At 43.0% G+C, this 21,880-nt stretch overlaps 1 protein-coding gene and 1 long non-coding RNA gene across 6 annotated transcripts in view; one reads left to right on the plus strand and one right to left on the minus strand.

The window, feature by feature from the left end:
- The window catches only part of MAP3K5 (mitogen-activated protein kinase kinase kinase 5), a 241,144-nt gene extending 221,571 nt beyond the window's left edge, over window positions 1-19,573 (minus strand). The window contains exons 1-2 of one of the 5 annotated variants that reach the window (XM_063622337.1): window positions 19,169-19,573; window positions 18,234-18,912 (exon numbers count right to left, since the gene is read on the minus strand). In XM_063622337.1, the coding sequence (XP_063478407.1) occupies window positions 18,234-18,912; window positions 19,169-19,264 (775 nt within the window). In that variant the 5' untranslated portion in view covers window positions 19,265-19,573. The remainder of the gene's footprint in view (window positions 1-18,233; window positions 18,913-19,168) is intronic. The other 4 variants (XM_055264868.2, XM_063622338.1, XM_055264866.2 and 1 more) reach the window with 4 other exon arrangements.
- On the plus strand, window positions 9,938-13,938 carry LOC134733432 (uncharacterized). Its single transcript, XR_010116866.1, has 2 exons — window positions 9,938-10,189; window positions 11,332-13,938. It is a non-coding gene; the product is annotated as an uncharacterized lncRNA (long non-coding RNA).
- Window positions 19,574-21,880: the final 2,307 nt, after the last annotated feature.

Raw genomic sequence — 21,880 nt, forward strand, 5'->3', positions numbered from 1 at the left:
TTTCCATGATTTATTATAAAATGCCTGGCACATATTAAATGCTCAATAAATGTTAGCTTTCATCATTATCCTTCAAAACCCAGTTCAAATGTCACCTCCTGTCCAATGTCTTAGCCGACCTCCTCCACACTTCCTTCTCCCCCTGAAGAATCCTCCATGATTTGTGCTCTCAAAGAACCTTACATAAACCTCTAGTGTAACAATTAGCACCAGCCTAGGCAACATGGCAAAACCCCATCTCTACAAAAAAAGGATTAAAAAATTAGCCAGCGTGGTGGCACACACCTGTGATCCCAGCTACTCAGAAGGCTGAAGTGGGAGGATCGCCTGAGCCCTAAGAGGTTACGGCTGCAGTGAGCTGTGATCGCACCACTGCACTCCAGCCTGGGTGACAGAGTGACTCAGTCTCAAATTTTTTAAAAAACAACAACAACAAACAATTAGCACAATATATATAATACGTTCATAGGCTGGTCTCCCTTACCAGACTGTGAGCCCCTCCAGGAAAGGGATGACATCATTGAATTGTATTCTATAAACATCACTAAGTGTCATCTACAGGTCACACACTGATACAGAAGACCTGGGGGATGTCAAGAACCATAAAATGTGATCTTTGTCATTAACTCACGCTTAAGCAGAAAAAGCAGACATCAAAACCAATAGCTAAAACACCACTGGGGGGAAAGTGTGATATTCATTCAATCAATCAATCTGTATCAAGTGCCAAGCACTCTATTAGGTACTAGAGGTGCAGGGTTAACAAGACAGAAAAAGAGACATGGAACTATATTCTAACGATTCTTTAAAAAACCAGAAACTGCTCCTTGTTTGTCAGATGTTTCTAACAAAAGGTTTTTCATTATTGTGTAAATTGGACTTGACTTTTTCAGTTGTTCCTCCTTAGTCATATCACATATGATGCAAGACCTATGGAGCAATAGCTTTTTTTATGTCTCCCAAAGAATCAAACATGATTTGAATACTGAATCCTTAAAGCAAATCAAAATTTATTTAACAGCCTTCAGAGATCATTTCAAGAGGGAACAGATAGGGCTGCTAACAGAAATATGCATTAAAAAAAAATTCAGATCTTAAAGAGAGAATAAAAATAGAAGGATAAATAGTTTCATGATTATTTGTACCTTAAAAGAAAAAGAATGCTAAGGTCAAGCTTATAAGCAACTATGCAATGTGCTGGATTCAGGAAGAAATTCACCTGGTGACCACATATTAGGTATAGATTATGGCTCAAAAGTTGGGTAATACTTTTTGCTGTGGCTAAATGGGACAACGACAAGTCTTGAAAAAATAATTCTCATAGACTAAATATTAAGTCATCAGAAGCTTGTAACCTAGTCCAGGTCTCAAATTAAGCTTTCAGCACATAGACCAGGTAACTGAAAACTGAAAGCAGATGAGAGTCTCGAATTCTCCTATCATAGCCTTTTTCATCTTCTATGCTCTCAGAAAACCTCCTCATATTAAATGTGGCATATTCTCTGGCACACAACTCTTTAGGTGACATGCTCCTAAATTCCCTGATAATAAACCATGGAGAATAACCCAAAGAACATACAGTGTGAAAACAAAAAAATCCTGATTGCTTCATACATCCACTCCTGCAAACTTAGTCCAACGTGTCTAATGATGTTTTTAGAGGAACATACAAGCCTATTAAATAGTTGTGGCCTGGGAAAATTAAGGCATGGCAATATACAAATACCACAGTGCAATTTTGCTTGAAAATTCTCAAGCAATGTCACAACACGGTGGCAATAGCTTTTGTGCGTACAATGCGTTCCCTTCTGGGATCACTTGAAGATGAGATCTGGCCCTTCTTGGGCTACCTCAAATTAGAAGTTAACTTGCCTGCAAACAGGTAATGATAACAAGATCCAATCCTGAATAATCAAGAGATTATCCATCAAGAAGAATGTTCATTATTTATTTAACATGATAAAAAACCTATTTCTTTAATTAAACCTACACTAAGTGGAGAGTCCTGAGTTCTATGAAGCTTGGAAATTGTGAGGCTGTACTTTCTCATTACTTATGTATATTTCACCCAGCAGTGAAAATGTCTCTCCAGGTAAACCAAGGAGATACATCAATATCTTAATTTTAGTTCTAAGTGTATATACGATTCGTCTAAAGTAAAAGAGTGTCACTTATATGCTATTAAGGTTTTGGGGTTTTTTTTAATTTTTTATTTGTTTGTTTATTTATTTTTGAGACAGGGCATTGCTGTCACCCAGGCTGGAGTACAGTGGCGCAATTACGGCTCACTGCAGCCTCTGCCTCTCTGGCTCAAAGTGATCCTCCCACCTCAGCCTCCTGAGTAGCTGGGACCACAGGTGTGTACCACCACAACCAGCTAATTTTTGTGTTTTTTGTAAAGATGAGGTCTCACCACGTTGCCCATTCTGGTCTTGAACTCTTGTGCTCAAGTGATCCACCAGCTTCTGCCTCCCAAAGTGCTGGGATTATGGGCATGAGTCACTGCACCCGGCTGCTATTAAGGTTTAACCTTCTTAAAGATTTCACAAATGGGCACCAAATGAGCCACAGGTGAGGATGTTATAAATTTAACCATAATACTCCTGGAAGGTTACTTAAGCTCAAACCTCCAACACCAACAAATTCTTTAGCTTGGAGTTGTCTGCCTTTTGCCTGCCCTCTGTTGCCCTTTATTTGAATATATGCTGAATGGAGTGGTAAGCACTAACACAATGGTCCTGTAAGTTAAATGGTAGTCAAGTCAAAATTGTAAGTGACTGCAAAGATTTCTTAATGCTGACAGCCCTTACTTTCAGACTTTGGAATAGAAAACAATGCAGATCTGCAAAATGACATTCTAATCATCACAGCAGGATCGGTCCTCGGGTAACCCACTCATATGTCATATTTAATGGCTAAATGAGTTTTCTATACTACTGGTTTTATAAGGGAAAGAAGAGTCTGGAACTCTGTTAACAGTCTTTTCCAATTTTATTTCAGATTTACCAACTGCCAAGTGTACTTCAAGCACATAAAATACTGGTAGCACTGAGTTGCTCGGCAAGAAACGTCAAGCCAACTATTCTTGTCATAACTCACGTGCAAGCTACAACATTGTTCTCTTTCACTAGGTCAAGCCAAGCAACTTGTGCCCCAACCCTGCTTTGCAATAATATACACACACTAAGAGATGTATCAGTTTTTAAAACCAGACTCCAGGCTCCTCTAGAGTATCTACAAATCTTTTTCTTACTCAAACTCTATGTATACAGTAAACACTGGGTCACTGTATCTGGGAAACTGACCAGGAAGTGTTTTGTTGTTTAATTTTTTGAGACAGGGTCTCCATTTGCCCAGGCTAAAGCGCAGTGGTGCAATTACAGCTCACTGCAGCCTGAAAAATTAAAATCCTACTGTCCAGATTTGAAACCTGAATTTTCCCTGGATCAACCAAAGCTAGTTTCCCAACACCAATTTCCTAAAAATCTAGGAGATGTCATGGAAGAACTAACACACATCAACTGTATGTATGTGACTCAAAAACAATCAGAAATGTTACATAAATGTTTAAAAAAGAAATGTTATATAAAGTATATATTCATTAATGTTACTTAGAACCTTCAGAGGTAGCCCAGATTTCTCTCTTAGTCATGTTTTATGTATATCATAATACAGATATGGTTCTGCATTGACAACGCATCTACTACATCTGTCTTTATTATCTAAAGCAACCTGGTTTGTTTATTTGCTATTTTTTTCTGGCCCAGCCATTCAAATGCTTGGCATTCAGGTTGACAATTTTCTGTCAGCCAAGAACCACACACTCTACACATCATCAACAAGCAAGCAACACAATTTTATTATGTAACACAGGTCAGAAAAATACTAAATTGAAATTATGTTGTTAGCATATTTTAATTATCTAAAACAACCTAGATTTTTTCACAAACTGAAAAGATTAATACAAAGGACTTGAAATTCCACTACTAGGAAAATAATATATTTTTTAAAAGGTTCTAAATCTCAGGCAATAAATCTTATTTGTTTCCCTCAGAGTCAGTATAAACAAGTTCTTCTTAATTAAAGAATCATAATACCCCTCTTACAAGTAAATTTAATAATATTTTATCTGTATTTATAAGGGATCTGAAAGGTTTTTAGTAAAATCTTGGAATTTATATACGTAATTTTCATTATGATACTGATTTCATTAAAAAAATAAGTGGGGGTGTAATGCATATTATACTATTGTGTAAGATTTTTATTTCTGATGCATTTTCACATCTTTTATAGCAGTAATAAACACTGTTCTCAAGTATACAGTTCAATGAAATGATCTACATTATGAAGTCCTTAAAATACTCCCCTGGATTTATTCATTACTTAGTTCACTATATAATCTTGCATGTTGTAGGCTCCCAACAATTATTTATTAAATTGCTGAATTCAAATAGTAGACTGTAAAATCATAAAAGGCAGAAATTACACCTTTTTAACCTAATTTTATATAGACCTTAGAAAGAAATCTTGCAGATTTTAAGTAGCCAAAAAATGTCTGCTGATGTGATGCCTGTAATCATGATATTAATAGCTATTTCGATCTTTTCAAATAGAAAATGTATTTCTGTGAGACAGGAGAACATAAGTTATAAGTGAATAGATTCTGGAATCTGACAGACTTGGGTTCCGAATTGGACTCTGCCCCTCAGTAGCTATGTGACACTGAGACCACTGTTGGTAATAGTTTCAGGGGCTCAGTTTCCCCAAACAAAAAAACTGATCAAGTGATGCTATCTGCCTCATAAAGTTGTTTTAAAGATTAAATAGACCGGATGCAGTGGCTCACGCCTGTAATACCAGTGCCAGCACTTTGGGGGACAGATGCGGGAGGATCACTTGACCTCAGGAGTTTGAGACCAGCCTAGGTAACATGGTGAGACCTTGTCTCTACAAAAAATAAAAATAAGGCTTGGCACAGTGGCTCACGCCTGTAATCCCAGCACTTTGGGAGGCCAAGGCAGGCAGATCACTTGAGGCCAGGAGTTCGAGACCAGCCTGGCCAACATGGCAAAACCCTGTCTCTACTAAAAACACAAAAAATTAGCTGGGCATGGTAACCTGGGTGGCAGAGGTTGCAGTGAGCCAAGATCACACCACTGTACTCCAGCCTGGGTACAGAGTGAGCCTGTCTCAAAATAAATAAATAAATAAAAATAAAAACATAAAAAATTAGCCCAGTCTGGTGGTGCATGCTTGTAGTCCCAGCTACGTGGGAGGCTGAGGCAGGAGGATCACTTGAGTCTGGGAGATCAAGACTGCAGTGAGCGATGATCATGCCACTGAACTTTAGCTTGGGCAACAGAGTGAGACCCTGTCTCAAAAAAAAAAAAAAAAGATTAAATAAGGTCACACATATAGAGTGATAGAGTGAGTAGCACGTACACCTAGTACACAGTAATGCATGCTGTTTGTGTATGGCTTGCTTTAATTTATAAGACCAAAGTGTCATATATTCAGCTTGTCAGCTTATGTAATCTTACAGCAATTTGCTAGCCCTCTAAAATATAATAAGGACCTTTTTCCTCCATAAAATAGGCTTATTTGGAACAGTCTAAACTACTGAGGGTCCCACAGTAACAATTAGATTCTCCTAGTATAAGAATGAAGTTGGGTTTCCAGACACCGCAGGCATCCCACTGGCATATTCCTGACTTGGTTATGGCCACATGGCTTATATCTTGTCTCACATCCAAAACCTAGGGGACTGACATCCTGTTGTCAATTTGTACATGTTCCCTAACCTAAAATAACCATGACTAGGAATGCTGGTTAAAGCAAGGTATTCTAGGACCCTCTCAGGGCAAACGGCTCCAGATGGCAGAGTAGCAGAGACAACAGGTCCTTTAAGTCAGGTTGAGTTAAAAGCACTTGGAGAGACAGGCATAGAGCCTGCTGAGGATGACCAACCTTCTGCAGGAAAGAGTTGTCAAAGACTTGGAAAAGGTCAAAAGGTACTGAGTATCCTTTCAGTGGAGGGCTGGGCTTAGGGCAGCACTCCCTCTGGGAATTATCAGATTTTTAAAGGGGTGTGTACCTTTGATTGTCCTCCTAGTGATTTGGCTATTTTACAATGCTATTGGGGTAAATATTACCTTACGCAAAACTGATAGTAATGCAAATATTTTTTGTCCACAGCAATACAAATGAATACAGTTTGGTAGAGATACAATTGATTTCTACCCTTTAGAATCGATGACTCCAACATTATAGAATTGCCTTACATAATATCAGCCAATTTTGCATCTATTAGCAAATTCATTTCACCATTCCTGATTTTGTATGTGTGTATATAATATTTGCTCTTTGAACTCTCCTTTCAACCAGTTCTAATATCTTTCTGGTTTTTCTCATTACATAATGAATTAATTCAATATTTGGCATATGTTTATATTTGTAGAGAGTCGTTATTTTAGATTGTTGTAAATTATAGTTTAGAACATTGTGAAGAATGCACTTTCTCAGGAAGGGAAATTGATAAGTTAGAAAGGAGCTTTTAGTTTTGCCCAGAAGGATTTATTTTTCTAAAAAAGAAAGAGAAGTAAAACAAGTATGTCAAAATGTTTAACTGCTATTAGCTATTACATATAGGTAGTATGTAGATGCATAAGTGTCTATTAAACTATTTTATGTACTTTCTTTATGACTAAAATGTTTCATAAATTTTTTAAACGTTTTTTCTAAAAAGAATTAGTCTGGTAGAGAGGAATGGAGAATCTAGGTCGTTCCTCCTGACTGCTTCCCTTAGCTTCAGTTTTTCCCATGCAAACAGATACACGTTATACATCTTTATACTCCTGAAGACTTATGCCTTCTTCTGCTTCTTAGTTCTTCGATACATCCTGATTCAGTAAGAGGCATATTATAGGCAATTAATAATAAATGCTTACAAAATTTAATTACTAGAATATGCTACCACGTTAAGGGAAACTGCATCAGACTCCAGAGCCAGCACATCTCAGGGAAACAAGGAAAGAACTGTCCCCAGGCTGTGATATAAACCCAGCTCTCTGGATCATTCTAGAGAAAGGCTAGTTTTGGTCTATCACAGTCCATCTAAACATCATGCCCAGAAAACAGCCCAAGACTTGCCTGAAGAAAGCCCAACTTACAACTTAAGGCCAAGCAACTGGCAACCACTATTGAGTTGGCTCCCTTGTTGACACTGACTGAAAAAGGTAAGTCGGTTTTCTGATTAAGATGTCACTAAAATCTGCTAGCAAGAGGGGATCAGAAGTGGTGTGACTACTATGACTCTTCCTCATAATAATAACTGCCATCGTGGACCAAAATATTAGAACTGATCCTCTTAAACAGAACATGTAGTTCAGAATGTTTTGAAATGTTTTTCACTGCAGGTGGAAACGGTAGTATAGCGAACGAAACATCTGTATTGTTTGGAAGTTGGAAGACCTCCTATTCAACCACTTGATTTAATCTGGCCGCTCTCATAGCCTTTCCAACTGTAAGATATAGTTAATTACACTGCCACGCCTACTATTTTATAAGAAATAGGATCATCTTATTGAAGAGTAAGATAATCGAAGGAGGAGGAGTAGCACTGAACAACTGATTCATTGATACCATCATTCTGACCCAACTGCATAAAATCACCCGAACCTCGGAGTGATCAAATTATAAATTGGGAAATATCTAGCTACAGGCCAAAGCGGTGGCCCCTGGACAGCAGAAATAGCACTCCTGTCCTGGCTGCCCCAGCTTTAAGCTGACATTTGTCACAATGACCATATTACAAAACTTGAGTGTGACATTAAGAGGTATTTGACATGGCCAGGCATGGTGGCTCATGCCAGTAATCCTAGCATTTTAGGAGGCAGGGGCAGGTGAACTGCTTGAGCCCAGCAGTTCAAGACCAGCCTGGGCAACAAGGCAAAACCCTGTCTCTACAGGAAAAAAAAAAAAAGGGTATTTGACATGTAATAGCTTTGGATGACTTTTTAAAAATAATAAATAGGAGTAATTAGGCCAGGCACAGTGGCTCATGCCTGTAACTCCAACACTTTGGAAGGCTAAGGTGGGAAATTCCTTTGAGTCCAGGAGTTAGAGGCTGCAGTGAGCTATGATTGAGACACTGCATTCCAGCCTGGGAGAGAGAGTGACACCCTGTCTCAAAAAAAAAAAAAAAAAAGAAAAAAAAGAAGACAAGAAAAAACAAAAGAAATAGAAGTAATCAACATTTTTAAAGGAGAGAGAATTCTCTGGCTTAGGCAAAGACTTGGTTTTATATGGCTTGGGGTCAGTGGACAGATAAGCTGATGCTGATTGATACTGACTAGGGCAGCTCTCCTCCATGTTTCTGTTTCTTAAGAGTTCATGGGTGTAGAAGAGGCTACAAGTATTGGAAAGTACTGGTATAACTGGTCTCAACCATTTTTAGAGATTGCCTGTACAAAGGAATATAACTTACTTCCTGTATGAATCATATACCAAAGGCAATTGCTTTCCTCATTGTTGATGAACTACTGTAACAGAAAAGGTCTGCTTATAGTGGAATGTTTTCTGTTACCCTGTGCAACTTCTGTGGCATTTTTAAGTTACACAGATCTGCTCTACTATGATTTTATTAAATAGGAAATGCCCTTAATATTTAAAAGTCTCTCTCCTGTCTCCCCTAAGAAAATTATCACAATGTAGTTTCAGTTATTTCTGTTTTCCTTTGGAAAACCAAAAACACTACAAAATAAAATTCATATGAAATGTAAGTGATCAATTATTTACATTTTTTGAACAATTAGACAAGATTTTGAAAATCAGCTTTGTCTCATATCCTTCCTGCTTTTCCACTAACCTGGCACATATTTCGATTAGTGTCTCTAGTCAATACCTTTAGCCAAAGAGAAAAACTAATACATTAAAACAACTAGGCTAGGTGCAGTGGCCCATGCCTGTAATCCCAGCACTTTGGGAGGCTGAGGCAGGAGGAAAGCTTGAGTCCAGGAGTTTGAGACCAGCCTGGGCAACATGGTAAAACCCCATCTCTACATAAAAATACAAAAATTGGCCAGGCTTGGCTGTGCTCAAAGCAGGAGGATCACTTGAGCCTAGAAGGCAGAGGTTGCAGTTGGAGCTGAAATCATGCCAACGCACTTCAGCGTGGGTGACAGAGCAAGATCTTCTTAAAAAAAAAAAAACCCACAACTACAGAAACCAATATATTAGAGTCACCAATGGATTTTTAATTTATTATTTTGCCTTGATTTCCTTTATTTCCCTTTTATGCCACTAATAAAATTTTCAAGTTTAATTTTACTCCCTGAAAATAAGGGTATCTTTCTCCTATCTAGCCAGTTTCCCCACTTACCTATATCCAAATTACAGGAAGATGAGGCTGTCTTTAAGACATATTTTCCCAAAGCTGTGGGTTCCCAGTTTCTTCTGATAACCACATAGCTGTGGGTTCCTGCAACACTGCCCGCCTCCACCACATTTCCCACTCTCATCTTGCCCCAGGTGGAGTGGGGCAAATGCTGGCATGTTCTACAGCCACAGTGAGGGTCCCATGGGTGACAGAAAGGGGAGTGTGTGACAAAAGGCCCTCGAATGGCCTCCTGGGAGGGGCCATTACTGCACAGCACACTGTCAGCCCTGGAGTCAGCAGCCAGTAATGCATTTTCCTACGGTTCTCTACTTTCCTGGCTTGGGATGGTGTTTGAAGGGCCCACTTGGAGGAAGTACTTGGAAAGTAGGCACGATTGGTACCTCATGCTGGAGAGACTTGCACATTTCCTGGACTTTGCTTGTCCATCTCCCACCGCTCCACAAAGAAAGTGTGAACCAATTTTATCCTGCAAACCAGAAACAGGAACTGAATGGGCCTCTAACCAGACCTCTGAAACAGGAAGCAGGGCACAGTTCTTATACCACTAGAGGGGAACTGCCCTATAAACAGAGAACTCCCAAACGACTGGCTCCAGCCAAGGCCACTGGTGAGACAAGCCTGTGTTATGTGCTTATATAATGCACAGGCTTCACCTAAAGATGGAACCAGCTCGAACTACCAACTGATAATGTCTCAAGTAGACAAAAGGTGACCAAATTAAGGAAAGAAACCAGGATCCTGGCAGCCCAGGAAGCAGAGCCGGTCATGACAACATGCAGTTGATGATGTGGGGTAAGAAATTGGTACTCTAAAAACTAATCTATTTTTGTGCTCTGGAGTTTTCTTTTTGATTTTGCTTTTTTCCATCCGATTTTCTAGTTAAGTTCTTTTAAAAAAAATTATAGTTTTGCCTTAATTGACCCATTATCCAAGAAAGCAAGAAGCAGCAGTGCTGTCGGTTTGTGTGGGGTGGGTGGCAGCTGCTGCAATGGTGTGCCAGGGAACGTGAACAGCTCAGAGAAAAACCATGTGTTGGACACCACTGGGATTTTTTTTTTAAATCCTTTCCTAACCAGAGTTTTCCCTTATGAGTTTACCTACGTTTGCTCTTTTGATAATTTTACTAAGGTTTGTTTCTCACGTGAAGCAGTGGCTGAAAGGTGGGAAGGGGCTGCAGGGCAGCTCCAATCAGAGGCTCTCAAACACAACTCTGTTGACTGGTGTGATAAAGTTTTCACTCATCCATGGAGAAATGGGAAAAATAAATAATAAGTCATGAGATTTTCCATACATTTTCTGTATGCAAAGATCTGCCCTTCATTCTAAGGTTATGTCCTCCCCTAATTTCTTTTAACATAAAACTTTCCTTTTTAAGAAATCATGGCAAAAGGTGGCTGGTTGTTGATTTTCTTCTCTCTCTCTGCCTCTCTCTCTCTCTATTTTCCTCACTTTCTCTACTTATAATACTCTTACTTGGAAAAATTTAAATGTTGGCAAACACATGTCAGTCCTCCAAATTTTTTTAACTGGTTCGTGGGAACCACTATTTAGGACACACAGACTTTCCCTCTCCTTCAAAATATATGAGACGATATACTTGGAAGGTATGTTGAAAGTAGAAATGCAGAAGTGGACTGGAAAATCTTCAAGAACTTCTCCATCTGGGATAGATGGGATACAAGGTTATGTTCTGTTTTGTTTTATTGTTTTACCAAATAAGATTAGAAGTCCCAAGTAGCTTTGCTGGAAGCAAGTTGGAGCCAAAGCCTGGCAAGGTCAGATGCCTCTCCAGCAAGGTGGCATATTAACACATGGGTGACTTTTGTCACAAGCTCAAGTAAAGTGGGAACATACCATGGATGAGAATAGAGAAGCTAAGTTCTTACAATTTTAACTAGCATGTGCTTCCTTCCTGTTACCTATGATTGCTACAGGGTGAAAGGCTGAGTAAGAGATTGCAACCTGCAGTGAGACCGGCTGAAAGGCCCGGGCGGATGTGAAGGCTGGTGGCAAGGAAATGGGAAGCAGGCAGCCAAGCTAACCCTGTGTCCACTGAGGGAGTGAGGTGGCCTTGAGCACAGCAGCATCCCTCGGTCTTACATCGGCAGGAAGTAGAAGGTGAAGAAGGCTAAAGGAAGTGAAAGTGTTGCTGGATCTCCTGCTGGCATTGCCTCCTCCTTCACACAGCATCCCAGTTCTCCCTGCAGCCACCTGATCTTCCCTTTGTCCCCTTCCTCACCATAGCCCCACCACCTTCACCACTCCAAGTTGATGCTTCTCCTACATCTGGCCAAAATGCTACTCAGAGCTGGATGAAAGCAAAAGTCACTGCTCTAATACAGGAAAAGTCCCGGTTTTAGGTTTCAGAAACAGAATTTTCCCAAATGTTTAAAATGGTGAATGGTTCCATAAACTGTGTTAACCAAGCTTCTTACAGGCTAGTCCCAGAATCTGACCACCATGTGCAATACTGGTTCTAAGAAAAGTGTGCTCCAAGCAAGAACCTTCAAACATTTAACCTGAATGAATGAATATAACCTCTTCACGGTTCAGTGTTTTCATAAGCAAAACGAGAGAATAACAGAATTGATGTCTTTTAAAAAAAATTTAGGGCTGGGCACGGTGGCTCACGCCTGTAATCCCAACACTTTGGGAGGCCAAGGCAGGCGGATCACTCCTGAGGTCAGGAGTTCGAGACCAGTCTGGCCAACAAGGTGAAACCCTGTCTCTACTAATAATACAAAAAAATTAGCTGGATGTGGTGGCACATGACTGTAACCCCAGCTACTCAGGAGGCTGAGGCAGGAGAATCACTTGAACCCAGGAAGCAGAGGTTGCAGTGAGCCGAGATCAAGCCACTGCACTCCAGCCTGGGCGACAAGAGCAAAACTCCATCTCCAAAAAAAAAATTTTTGGAAAGCTTCCCATTTGGGATCTGTCCACCTACACAGGGCAACACAATAGTACTGACATCTCTTAGCTTTTATGGAATTTTCTGCCTACAATGCAGAGGGCAAAGAAGGGGTATTGTCAGCCTGGCTTTGCTGTCTCTGAGTGACAGTCTCTTGTGTACGTAAATAAGATGAATTTTCATAAAAGCATTAACAGAGCATTAGTTTCACCTCAGAAAGAAAATGAAAAAGCAATTGACAAGTGTAGTCAAAGAAGAAATTAAAATATAGTTAAATAGTAATCAGATCGAGAAAAAATCAGTGAAAACCTTTAACTTGCAACCTATTCTTTTTCAAGACATCAGTACCCAAAGATTGGGAAAGTTTATTAAAAATGTTACCAAACTTTAAGTTCTTCTTCTTCTTTTTTTTTTTTTTTGAAACAGGGTCTCATTCTGTCACCCAGGCTGGACTGCAGTAGCACGATCTCAGCTCACCGCAGCCTCAGCCTCCCAAGCTCAAGGGATCCTCCCACCTTAGCCTCCCGAGTAGCTGGGACTAAGTTCTTACTCCATTAGGTTGAGCTATTAGAACATCACTGTTTCCCATGTAAACGCTGAGACCTTCATTAGGCTCTCCTTGCTTACCCTGCCATTTCACTTCAGGTGTCACCTTCTTTAAGAAGCTACCCCTTGCCAGGTGTGGTGGCTTACGCCTGTAATCCCAGCTCTTAGGGAGGCAGAGGCAGGAGGATAGCTTGAGCCCAGGAAATTGAGACCTGCCTGGGCAATATAGCAAGACCCCATTCTCCACAAAAAGGAAAAAAGCAAACAAAAAACAAGCGTAAGAAGCTACCCTTGAACCCACTGCACCCTCGATCTGATTTTTGAAGCTGTTTCCTGGGAGCCTGGGGCATCCTGGCACAGAGGCACTGCTACGGCAAAGGCATTGGTCTGCCCTCCCCACCAACTCTGAGCTCTTCAGGGGCAGGAATATGATATATACAAGCAGTTCATTTAATCTCTACGAGCTGAAATGATTCATTTGTCTTAATGTCATTTTAAAGTACAGAATTTGAGAGCTGGAGGGAATCTCAGATACCAATTATTTCAACACTCCACTCTTTTCTGAGGCTTTAAATGACTTGCTCCAAGTTAGAAAAGAATCAGGACCCGAAGCCAAACCTTGAAAATGCTGTTCTAATGCTTTGTGCCTGTATCCCATGCTGCCTTGCCTTTGTAAATTCATAGGATTAAATAAGGGAATCCTAAAAATTGTGTTCAATTCCCCCTTCACTTCTAACCTGGTCAATTTTACAGGCAAAGAAACACCACTGGAGGCAATGAAGGGCCGTTCTCACAATTACATGGTTCACAGCAGAGCTGGGATGAAAACTCGGATCTCATATGAGGGACCATGTTCTTCCCATCATCTCATAAAAATTCAACTTTCAAGTGCAGGTCGTGGGTGTACAGCAAAGGTCAGCATGGCACAGGGGCCAAATTGTGCGGGCCACCTGTTTTTGAGTATGGCTTGCAAGCTAAGAATGGTTTTTACATTTTAAAATGGTTATAAAACAAGAAATCATACTTTGTGAAGTATATGAAGTTCAAATTTCAGTGTCCATGAATAAAGTTTGGTTGGAACATAGTCACGATCATTTGTTTAGGTCCTGTTTATGGCTGCTCTTGAGTAACAGGGGAGAGTTGAGAAGTTGTGAAAGAGACCTCAAGAAATGAAACCACACACCTAAAACCATCTGATCTTCAACAAAGTCGACAAAAATAAGTAATGGAGAAAGGACTCCCTATTCAATAAATGGTGCTGGCTAGCCATATGCAGAATAAAATTGGACCCCTATCTATCACCATATACAAAAATTCATTCAAGATGGATTAAGATTTAAATGTAAGACCTCAAACCATAAGAATCCTAGAAGAAAGCCCAGGAAATACCATTCTGCATCAGCCTTGGGAAAGAATTTATGACTAAGTCCTCAAAAGCAATTGCAACAAAAACAAAAATGACAAATGGGACCTAATTAAACTAAAGAGCTTCTGCACAACAAGAGACACTATTAAGAGAGTAAACAGACAACCTCAGAATGGGAGAAAATATTCACAAACTACGCATTTAAGAAAGGGCTACAAATCAACAAGCAAAAAAACAAATAACCCCATTAAAAAGTAGGTGAAAGATATGAACAGACACTTCTCAGAAGACATACAAGCAGCCAACAAACATACGAAAAAATGTTCATCATCACTAATCATCAGAGAAATGCAAATCAAAACCACAATGAGATAACATCTCACACCAGTCAGAATGGCTTTTGTTAAAAAGTCAAAAAATAACAGATGTTGGCGAGGCTGCAGAGAAAAGGGAACACGTACACACTGTTGGTTAGAATGTAAATTAGTCCTGCCACTGTGGAAAGTAATTTGGAGAGTTCTCAAAGAACTAAGAGCTGAACTACTGTTCAACCCAGCAATCCCATTACTAGGTATATACCCAAAGGAAAATAAATTATTCTACCAAAAAGACACCAAAACCAGATATTGTATGTTCTCACTTGTAAGTGGGAGCTAAACACTGGGTACAAGTAAACTTAAAGATGGGAGGCTGGGCGCGGTGGCTCACGCCTGTAATCCCAGCACTTTGTGAGGCCAAGGCAGGCAGATCGTGAGGTCAGGAGTTCGAGGCCAGCCTGGCCAACGTGGTGAAACCCTGTCTCTACTAAAAATACAAAAATTAGCCAGGCATGGTGACGTGCGGCTGTAGTCCCAGCTACTCGAGAGGTTGAAGCAGGAGAATCGCTTGAACCTGGGAGGCAGAGGTTATGGGGAGCCAAGGTCACGCCACTGCATTCCAGCCTGGGCAACAGAGCGAGACTCCGTCTCAAAAAAAAAAAAAAAAAAAATGCTTAAAGATGGGAACAACAGACAGTGGGGACTACTAGAAGGAGAAAAGAGAGGGGGCTGAAAAACTACCTATTGGGTACAATGAAATTTTTTTTCATTCATACCCCAAACCTCAGCATCACACAATATAACTCTTAAACAAACCTGCACAAATACCCTCTGATTCTGAAATAAAAGTTTTTTAAAAACTGCAAAGTCTAAAATATTTAGTATCTGGACCTCTACAGAAGTTTGTCAACCCCTAATGGGGAAGAACAAGCCCTCTTAGAAGTCAGAAGAAAATAAGTTCTACTACCATAAAACTCCACGGCCCTTAGTTTAGAAAAAACAAAGGGAGGCTGGGTACAGGGCTCACGCCTGTAATCCCAACACTTTGGGAGGCCAAGGCGGGAGGACTGCTTGAAGCCAGGTTTGAGACCAGTCTGGGCAACATAGCAAGACCCCATCTCTACAAAAAAAACATAGTAAAATAAAATAAAATTAGCCCAGCATGGTGGCTCATGCCTGTCGTCCCAGCTACTCGGGAGGCTGAGGCAGGAGGATCACTAGAGCCCAGGAGTTCGAGCCAGCAGTGAACCATGATCATGCCACTGCACTCCAGGCTGGGCAACAGAGTGAGACCCTGTCTCTAAAACAAATAAAATAAAATAAAATAAAAACAAAGGGTTTGGATAAAACTGATGCACTACCTTCATTCTGTCACATTTTCATGCTTTCATGCTGAATGAGAGGGCACTCATCCTGGGAGTTCATGCCACCCCGATAGACAGGGGTTAAACTGAGACCTGTCTAGGTTGAAAGAAGCAGTAGGAAGGGACAGAGCGGGCCCAGGAACAAGAGGCTTCCGAGAGCATGCCCTCCCCACTATTCCATATGCACCTAAATGCCTGGTAAGATCTTTGCCAGCTCACTCACATGATTCCAAGATAGGGAGCTTCCCTTGATTCTGAGAGTAACTCAGCCCACCTAAATGGAGGAAGCAAGGGCCAAGCACGACCTTTTTTTTTTTTTTGAGACAGAGTCTGATTCTGTCACCCAATCTGGAGTGCAGTGGTACAATCTCAGCTCACTGCAACCTCTGCCAGTTCTCCCAGGTTCAAGTGATTATCCTGCCTCAGCCTCCTGAGTAGCTAGGACTACAGGTGTGCACCACCATGACTGGCTAATTTTTGTCATTTTAGTAGAGATGGGGTTTCACCATGTTGGCCAGGAGGCTGGCCTGGAACTCCTGACCTCAGGTGATCCACCCACGTTGGCCTCCCAAAGTGCTGGGATTACAGGCGTGAGCCACCATGCCTGGCCCAAGCACAACCTTTTAGGGTCAGCCACCTGAAGTGGAATCCTGCACTGGCCACTTACTCCCTATGAATCCTAGGGTCAGTTAGGGACCCCAGGGTTTTCTCACCTAAGAAGGTAAGTAAGTACTTCCTTCACAGGCTTGTTTGGAGGATTCAATGAAATACACTCAAACTTCAGCTCCCTTCTAATCATTCTCTCTCCCTTTCCCAGAGACAGTATTTGGAGAATAACAGAAACCAAGCGTTGTTAGGAAAGTTTCTTTCAAATTAGCTTAGAGTTAAAAAATTTTTTTTCTAGAGCCCTAAAAAAAAACACCCAATCAGTGCAATAAACATAGGCTCAAGTGTTCAGTTGGGTATTTTCCTCTCATATCTTTTAGTTCTTTGAAGCTTCTTCCAAATTATAATCCAAAAATAAGAGTGCTACAATTTTTAGAAAAGTTATGTTGATGTAACTTTTATAGCAAGCTACCCAAAGAATCAAGCTATATTATAGCCATGCTCAGTTATGAAGACCAAAACTATTTTAAAAATACCAGAACCAGAAAGTCCTAGTTTATTTAGTCTGGCTTCCTTAACATGAAGTTCTTGTTGTTCTTAAAATATTCAGCTTTGGCTGAATTCCAAAACTGACATAAGCCTACTTCAGGTGTTTGGAAGACACTGAAGAGAATCAGAATTGAAAATAAGATTGGAAAATAAAGCCTTTTATGTGATCACAAATGCAAGAAGTGTATTGTTTTGACACTATTAAACCAAGTTTTACCCACAAATGTAAATATAAATATGTATATATTCTCAACACTGGACGTACAGGGGACTAAAGGTCGATTTCCATAACATGGTATTATTCCTAACATTTGCTAACAGCTAATTGCTTCCGTTACTAGAATTGCCTTAACATTTTCTGAAATTTGAGATAGGTTGAAAAGATACATTTCTTTCATGGATTATGCTAGTAATCACTTTAATGGCCAAACTAATCTTATTATTAGGATAGCATATAGGTGTTTTAGACAATGTGAAATTATAAACTTTCTAGCCCACCATGGTTTATGGGGTAATAAAAAACAGGCCCTGGTTCTTTCACCAAAATCCTTACAAAGATACCACACAAGTTCAGTGTAAGTTGTGATGTTATTGCCTTTGGAAGCACTGTAATTACTTCAAAGTCTGGGTTGGTGAGAGGAAATTCAAGCTACTAAAACTTATTGAAGGTAAGGTGAGTTGGGAAGATCATCACATGGCATGCAAATTAATATAGTTACACTCTGCGTGCAAGGTACGTCATCGTTCCCGTACTCTCAAAACTACACAGAGAAAAGGAGAACCTCATCTAAAACAGTCACAGGTATATGCAGAAAGAAAACAGGGACCAAACCTCACAGAAACGAAACCGAGACACCGAAAGGAGAAGGACTGACTGGGGCAAATATCTCACACTGCTGGAGAACAGTTCAAGTCGATCCCATGGACCCAGGGCTCCAGCGCTGGGCGGTGGGTGGATCCATGGGTCTCTCGCACAAATACACACAGACTCTTGCACAAGCACACACGCTCTCTCCGGAGCGGCGAGCGACAGGAGCAGTCACGCAGCGGCGCTCGCTGCCCCCAAAGTGGGGCAAGAAGTAAATGCTTCCCGCCCAGAAAAATGAAATGCCCCGAAGACGGCCAGATTAAACGCGGGTCCCGACCACGCGGGATGGGAAAGGGGTCACACACGCACCTGCATTGTAAAAGCGGTCCAGCACGGTGGTTTCTCCAAAGTCGAGTTTCCCAAAATGCAGGGTTTCCAGGGTGGCGCCCACTGTCTCGCACGCCTCCCGCAAGCTCTGCAGGGCCTCGCTCTCGGCCACCACCAGTTGCCCCTGGCTCGCTTCGTTGATCACATATGCCACCGTGGTCCGTCGGCTGCCCCCGCCAACAGAGCTGCCCCGGCCTCGGGTGGCACTGCTCGCGGAGGTGGCCGCCGGACAACCGATGCCAGGGGCAGCGGCGCTCTCCACGTTCCAGAAGCTGCCCGGCGGCGGCGGTGGCAGCTGGTGCTCCTCGCCCTCGCCCACCGCCGCCGCTCCTCCCCTCCTGCAGATGCCGCCCTCGGGGATGGTGCAGAAGCCCGAGGGGGCGAAGGGTGGCACGGAGAAAGTGATGCCCTCGCCCGCCTCCGTGCTCATCTCTTCGGGCCGGGCAGCAACGGCGGCGGCGTCCCCCGCCCAGCCGCACCGCCTGGCCAGCCACAGCTCGGGGCTGCTCCGCGCCCGCCGGGCTAAGCAGCTGCCATCGCGCGCCGCGCCCTCGCCGCCGCGCCGCCGCCTCCTCTCCGGCGCCCTCTCCCCCGAGGGCACGCCGCTGCCCGGCGGCGGCTCGCTCCTCCTCGGCGCCTCCGTGGCCGCGCCGCTCGCCCTCTGCAGGGTTTAGAGTTCAAGGGGTGGGGAAGCCGGGTGAGTGGGAAGGGACGGAGCTTCCTTTTCTTGGCCGGCTGACAAGGCGGTTCGCAAACCTGCGCCGCGGTGCAGCTCAAGGGCGCCGCGCTCGGGGTGCAGCCCGCCCTCGCCACCCGCCGCGCCGCGCCGCGCCGCGCCGCGCAGCTCCTTCCGTCCCGGCCGCTCTGGGAGGGGCCAGGAAGGGCGCCCCCTGGGTGCGGAGCTACCTGGCGCGCACCTTAGGAGCGGGCTGGCTCCCCGGGCGGCGTCCCGGAACAGCAGCAGCGGCAGCCGAAAGGACCCTCCTCCCTCCTCGGCGGCAGCTCGCCTTCATCGGCTGGATTTCCTCCTCCTTGCCTGGCCTCGTTTCTCTTTCGATCGCCTCCGCCGCGTGGTCCCCGCGCCAGCCTCGTCGTTCCTTGCAGCCGCTCTCCCTCTCCACCACCAGCTTCTGGCCACCCACTCGTCGCGGCACCGAGGGTCAGGGCCCGCCCCCAGGGAGGGAGATGCTAGGAAGCTCGAGCCCGGACGGAACTGACCGCGCTGCGGCCCTCGGACCCCAGCCCTCCTCTGAGTGCCGCGCGTGGCATAGGGTCCCAGTCCTCACCCACCCGGCCCCCACCTAAGAAGAACTGGAGCGCAAGCCATTACGGGGTGGCGCAAAAAGTCCCTCCAGCCAATACTGGGTCTTCGGAGTCCGCCCCGAAGCATTTCCAGTGTTCCCCGCGACGAGGGCGCCCCCCTCCGGGCCTTGGCGGCCTAGTGGACTGGGACCGTGCGCGGCGCTGGCGGGACAGGCTCCGGGAGACCCACGTTGCGCGAGGCAGGAGGTTGCGCATAGCGCCCTGGAGCCAGGGCCTACACTGGAGGGTGCTTCATTGGCGACTGTGGCACTCCAGAAGTGGGTGGCTAAATTCATCAGGTTCTCCCATGTACTTTTCCAGTGCTTTAAAATCTCCGGTGGCTCATTCCGTTATCAGTAATGAGTAATTGATTAGTGCCAACTGCCGAAGGACTTAGCATTCTCATTTAGGATCTTAATTCCCCCACAAGCGCCAGATACTTACTTAAGATAGAAGATGGAGGCTATACCCGACTCCACAAATTATCAACAAGATGAAACAGGGGAATAACGTGACCTATTCTATTTTTTAAACTGCATCACGCGAGGCCGGGAGGGAAATACCCAGATTGTTTAAGAGCAATCAAAAAAAGTACCTGCTTATTTGGGGAGCAAAGAACAGACGTGTCCGTTCCCACAGAACCCCAGAATGCTGTAATTGTTAGGAAAGCCAGTGCAAGTTACAACTGAGTAAAGAAACAGGTTGTGTACTTCTCATCTCCAGGAACTGAGACTAGTGAGTCCTATGAAAAAGGGAGAAGAAAATGTAAATTACTTTTTTTTTTTTTGAGACGGAGTTTCACTCTTCTTATCCGGGCTGGAGTGCAATGGCGCGATTTCGACTCCCTGCAACCTCCGCCTCCCGGATTCAAGCGATTCCCCTGCCTCAGCCTTTCCAATAGCTGGGATTACGGGCATTCGCCACCACGCCCGGCTAATTTTGTATTTCTAGCGGAGACGGGGTGGGGGAGTTCACCATGTTGGCCAGGCTGGTCTCGAACTCCTGACGTCAGGTGATAAGCCCGCGTCGGCCTCCCAAAGTGCTGGGATTACAGGCGTGAACCACCGAGCCCAGCCATGAATTACATTTCAAACTGGGTAAGAAGGAAGGATAAAATAGTTGAATAGTAAAGAATTAAAGGAAAGGCTGGGCGCAGTGGCTCACTCCTGTAATCCCAACACTTTGGGAGGCCGAGGCGGGCAGATTACTTGAGGTCAGGAGTTGGAGACCAGCCTGGCCAACATGTGAAACCCCTGTCTCTACTAAAAATGCAAAAATTAGCTGGACGTGGTGGCGGCCGCCTGTAATCCCAGCTACTCGGGAGGCTGAGGCAGGAGAATTGTTTGCACCCGGGAGGTGGAGGTTGCAGTGAGCCGAGATGGCAACACTGCACTCTAGACTGGGCGACAGAGCGAGACTTCATCTCAAAAAAAAGAAAAGAAAAAGAATTAAAGGAAAGAGTTCTTTAATTTTCTCCAAGGTGGGAGGATCGCTTGAGCCCAAGAGTTCAAGATCAGCCTGGACAACATAGTGAGACCCCCATCTTAAAAAAAATAATAATTAAAGGAAGGAAGGAAATAGTCATGAGGAAAAACACCTAGCCACTACACAACTGTATCCTCAATGAATCAATGTGACATTAGATTTTTCTAAAGATGTATAAAATAATAGAATTAAATTTCTAGTAGGAAACTTTATATTCTTCATGTAAAATGGAATCTATGTGACCCACACTAGCTTTTGGAATTAATATCAATAGTAAAAATAGGTAGTGAATCAGTGATTATACTGAAACAAAATTTTGGTGAGCTACTAATAGTTACGTGCCTTTTAATATTTTCAACAATTTGTCAAACCTCCAAAACCTTGTAGGAGTAAGATAATCCTCCCCGCTATCCTCACCAAGAACCATAAACTCTGGAAACCGATGAGGGTCATGTGTGGAAAACTAAAATGCCTAAATACTCAAGTGGCATTTTACCGTAGAAATACAAAATCTGAGATTATATATCAAGCTATTTTCCAAAGCCGTAACTTTTTATACCCTCTCACTTTGGGCTTTCCTTCCAGATCCTTTCAGAGCCATTTTCATACATAATTTTTATTTTTTGTTTTACTTTGCTGGCTTAAAAAAATATGTTTTTTATGTTAGGCACCCAAACCTCAATACAATGCTGAAATGCTGCTTCTGGCTGGTCCAGAGATTCTCCCTCTACCTAAAAGGCACGGTTTAGGTAATTTATGTTCCATAGCATAGGGTTATGAGATAATGAAGAACTAGCTGGCAAGATTCTGGAAGAAAGGACGGGAATCCAGAAGGTGAGTCT

Source organism: Symphalangus syndactylus, chromosome 2, assembly GCF_028878055.3.
Source record: "Symphalangus syndactylus isolate Jambi chromosome 2, NHGRI_mSymSyn1-v2.1_pri, whole genome shotgun sequence".
NCBI classification, from domain to species: Eukaryota; Metazoa; Chordata; class Mammalia; order Primates; family Hylobatidae; genus Symphalangus; species Symphalangus syndactylus.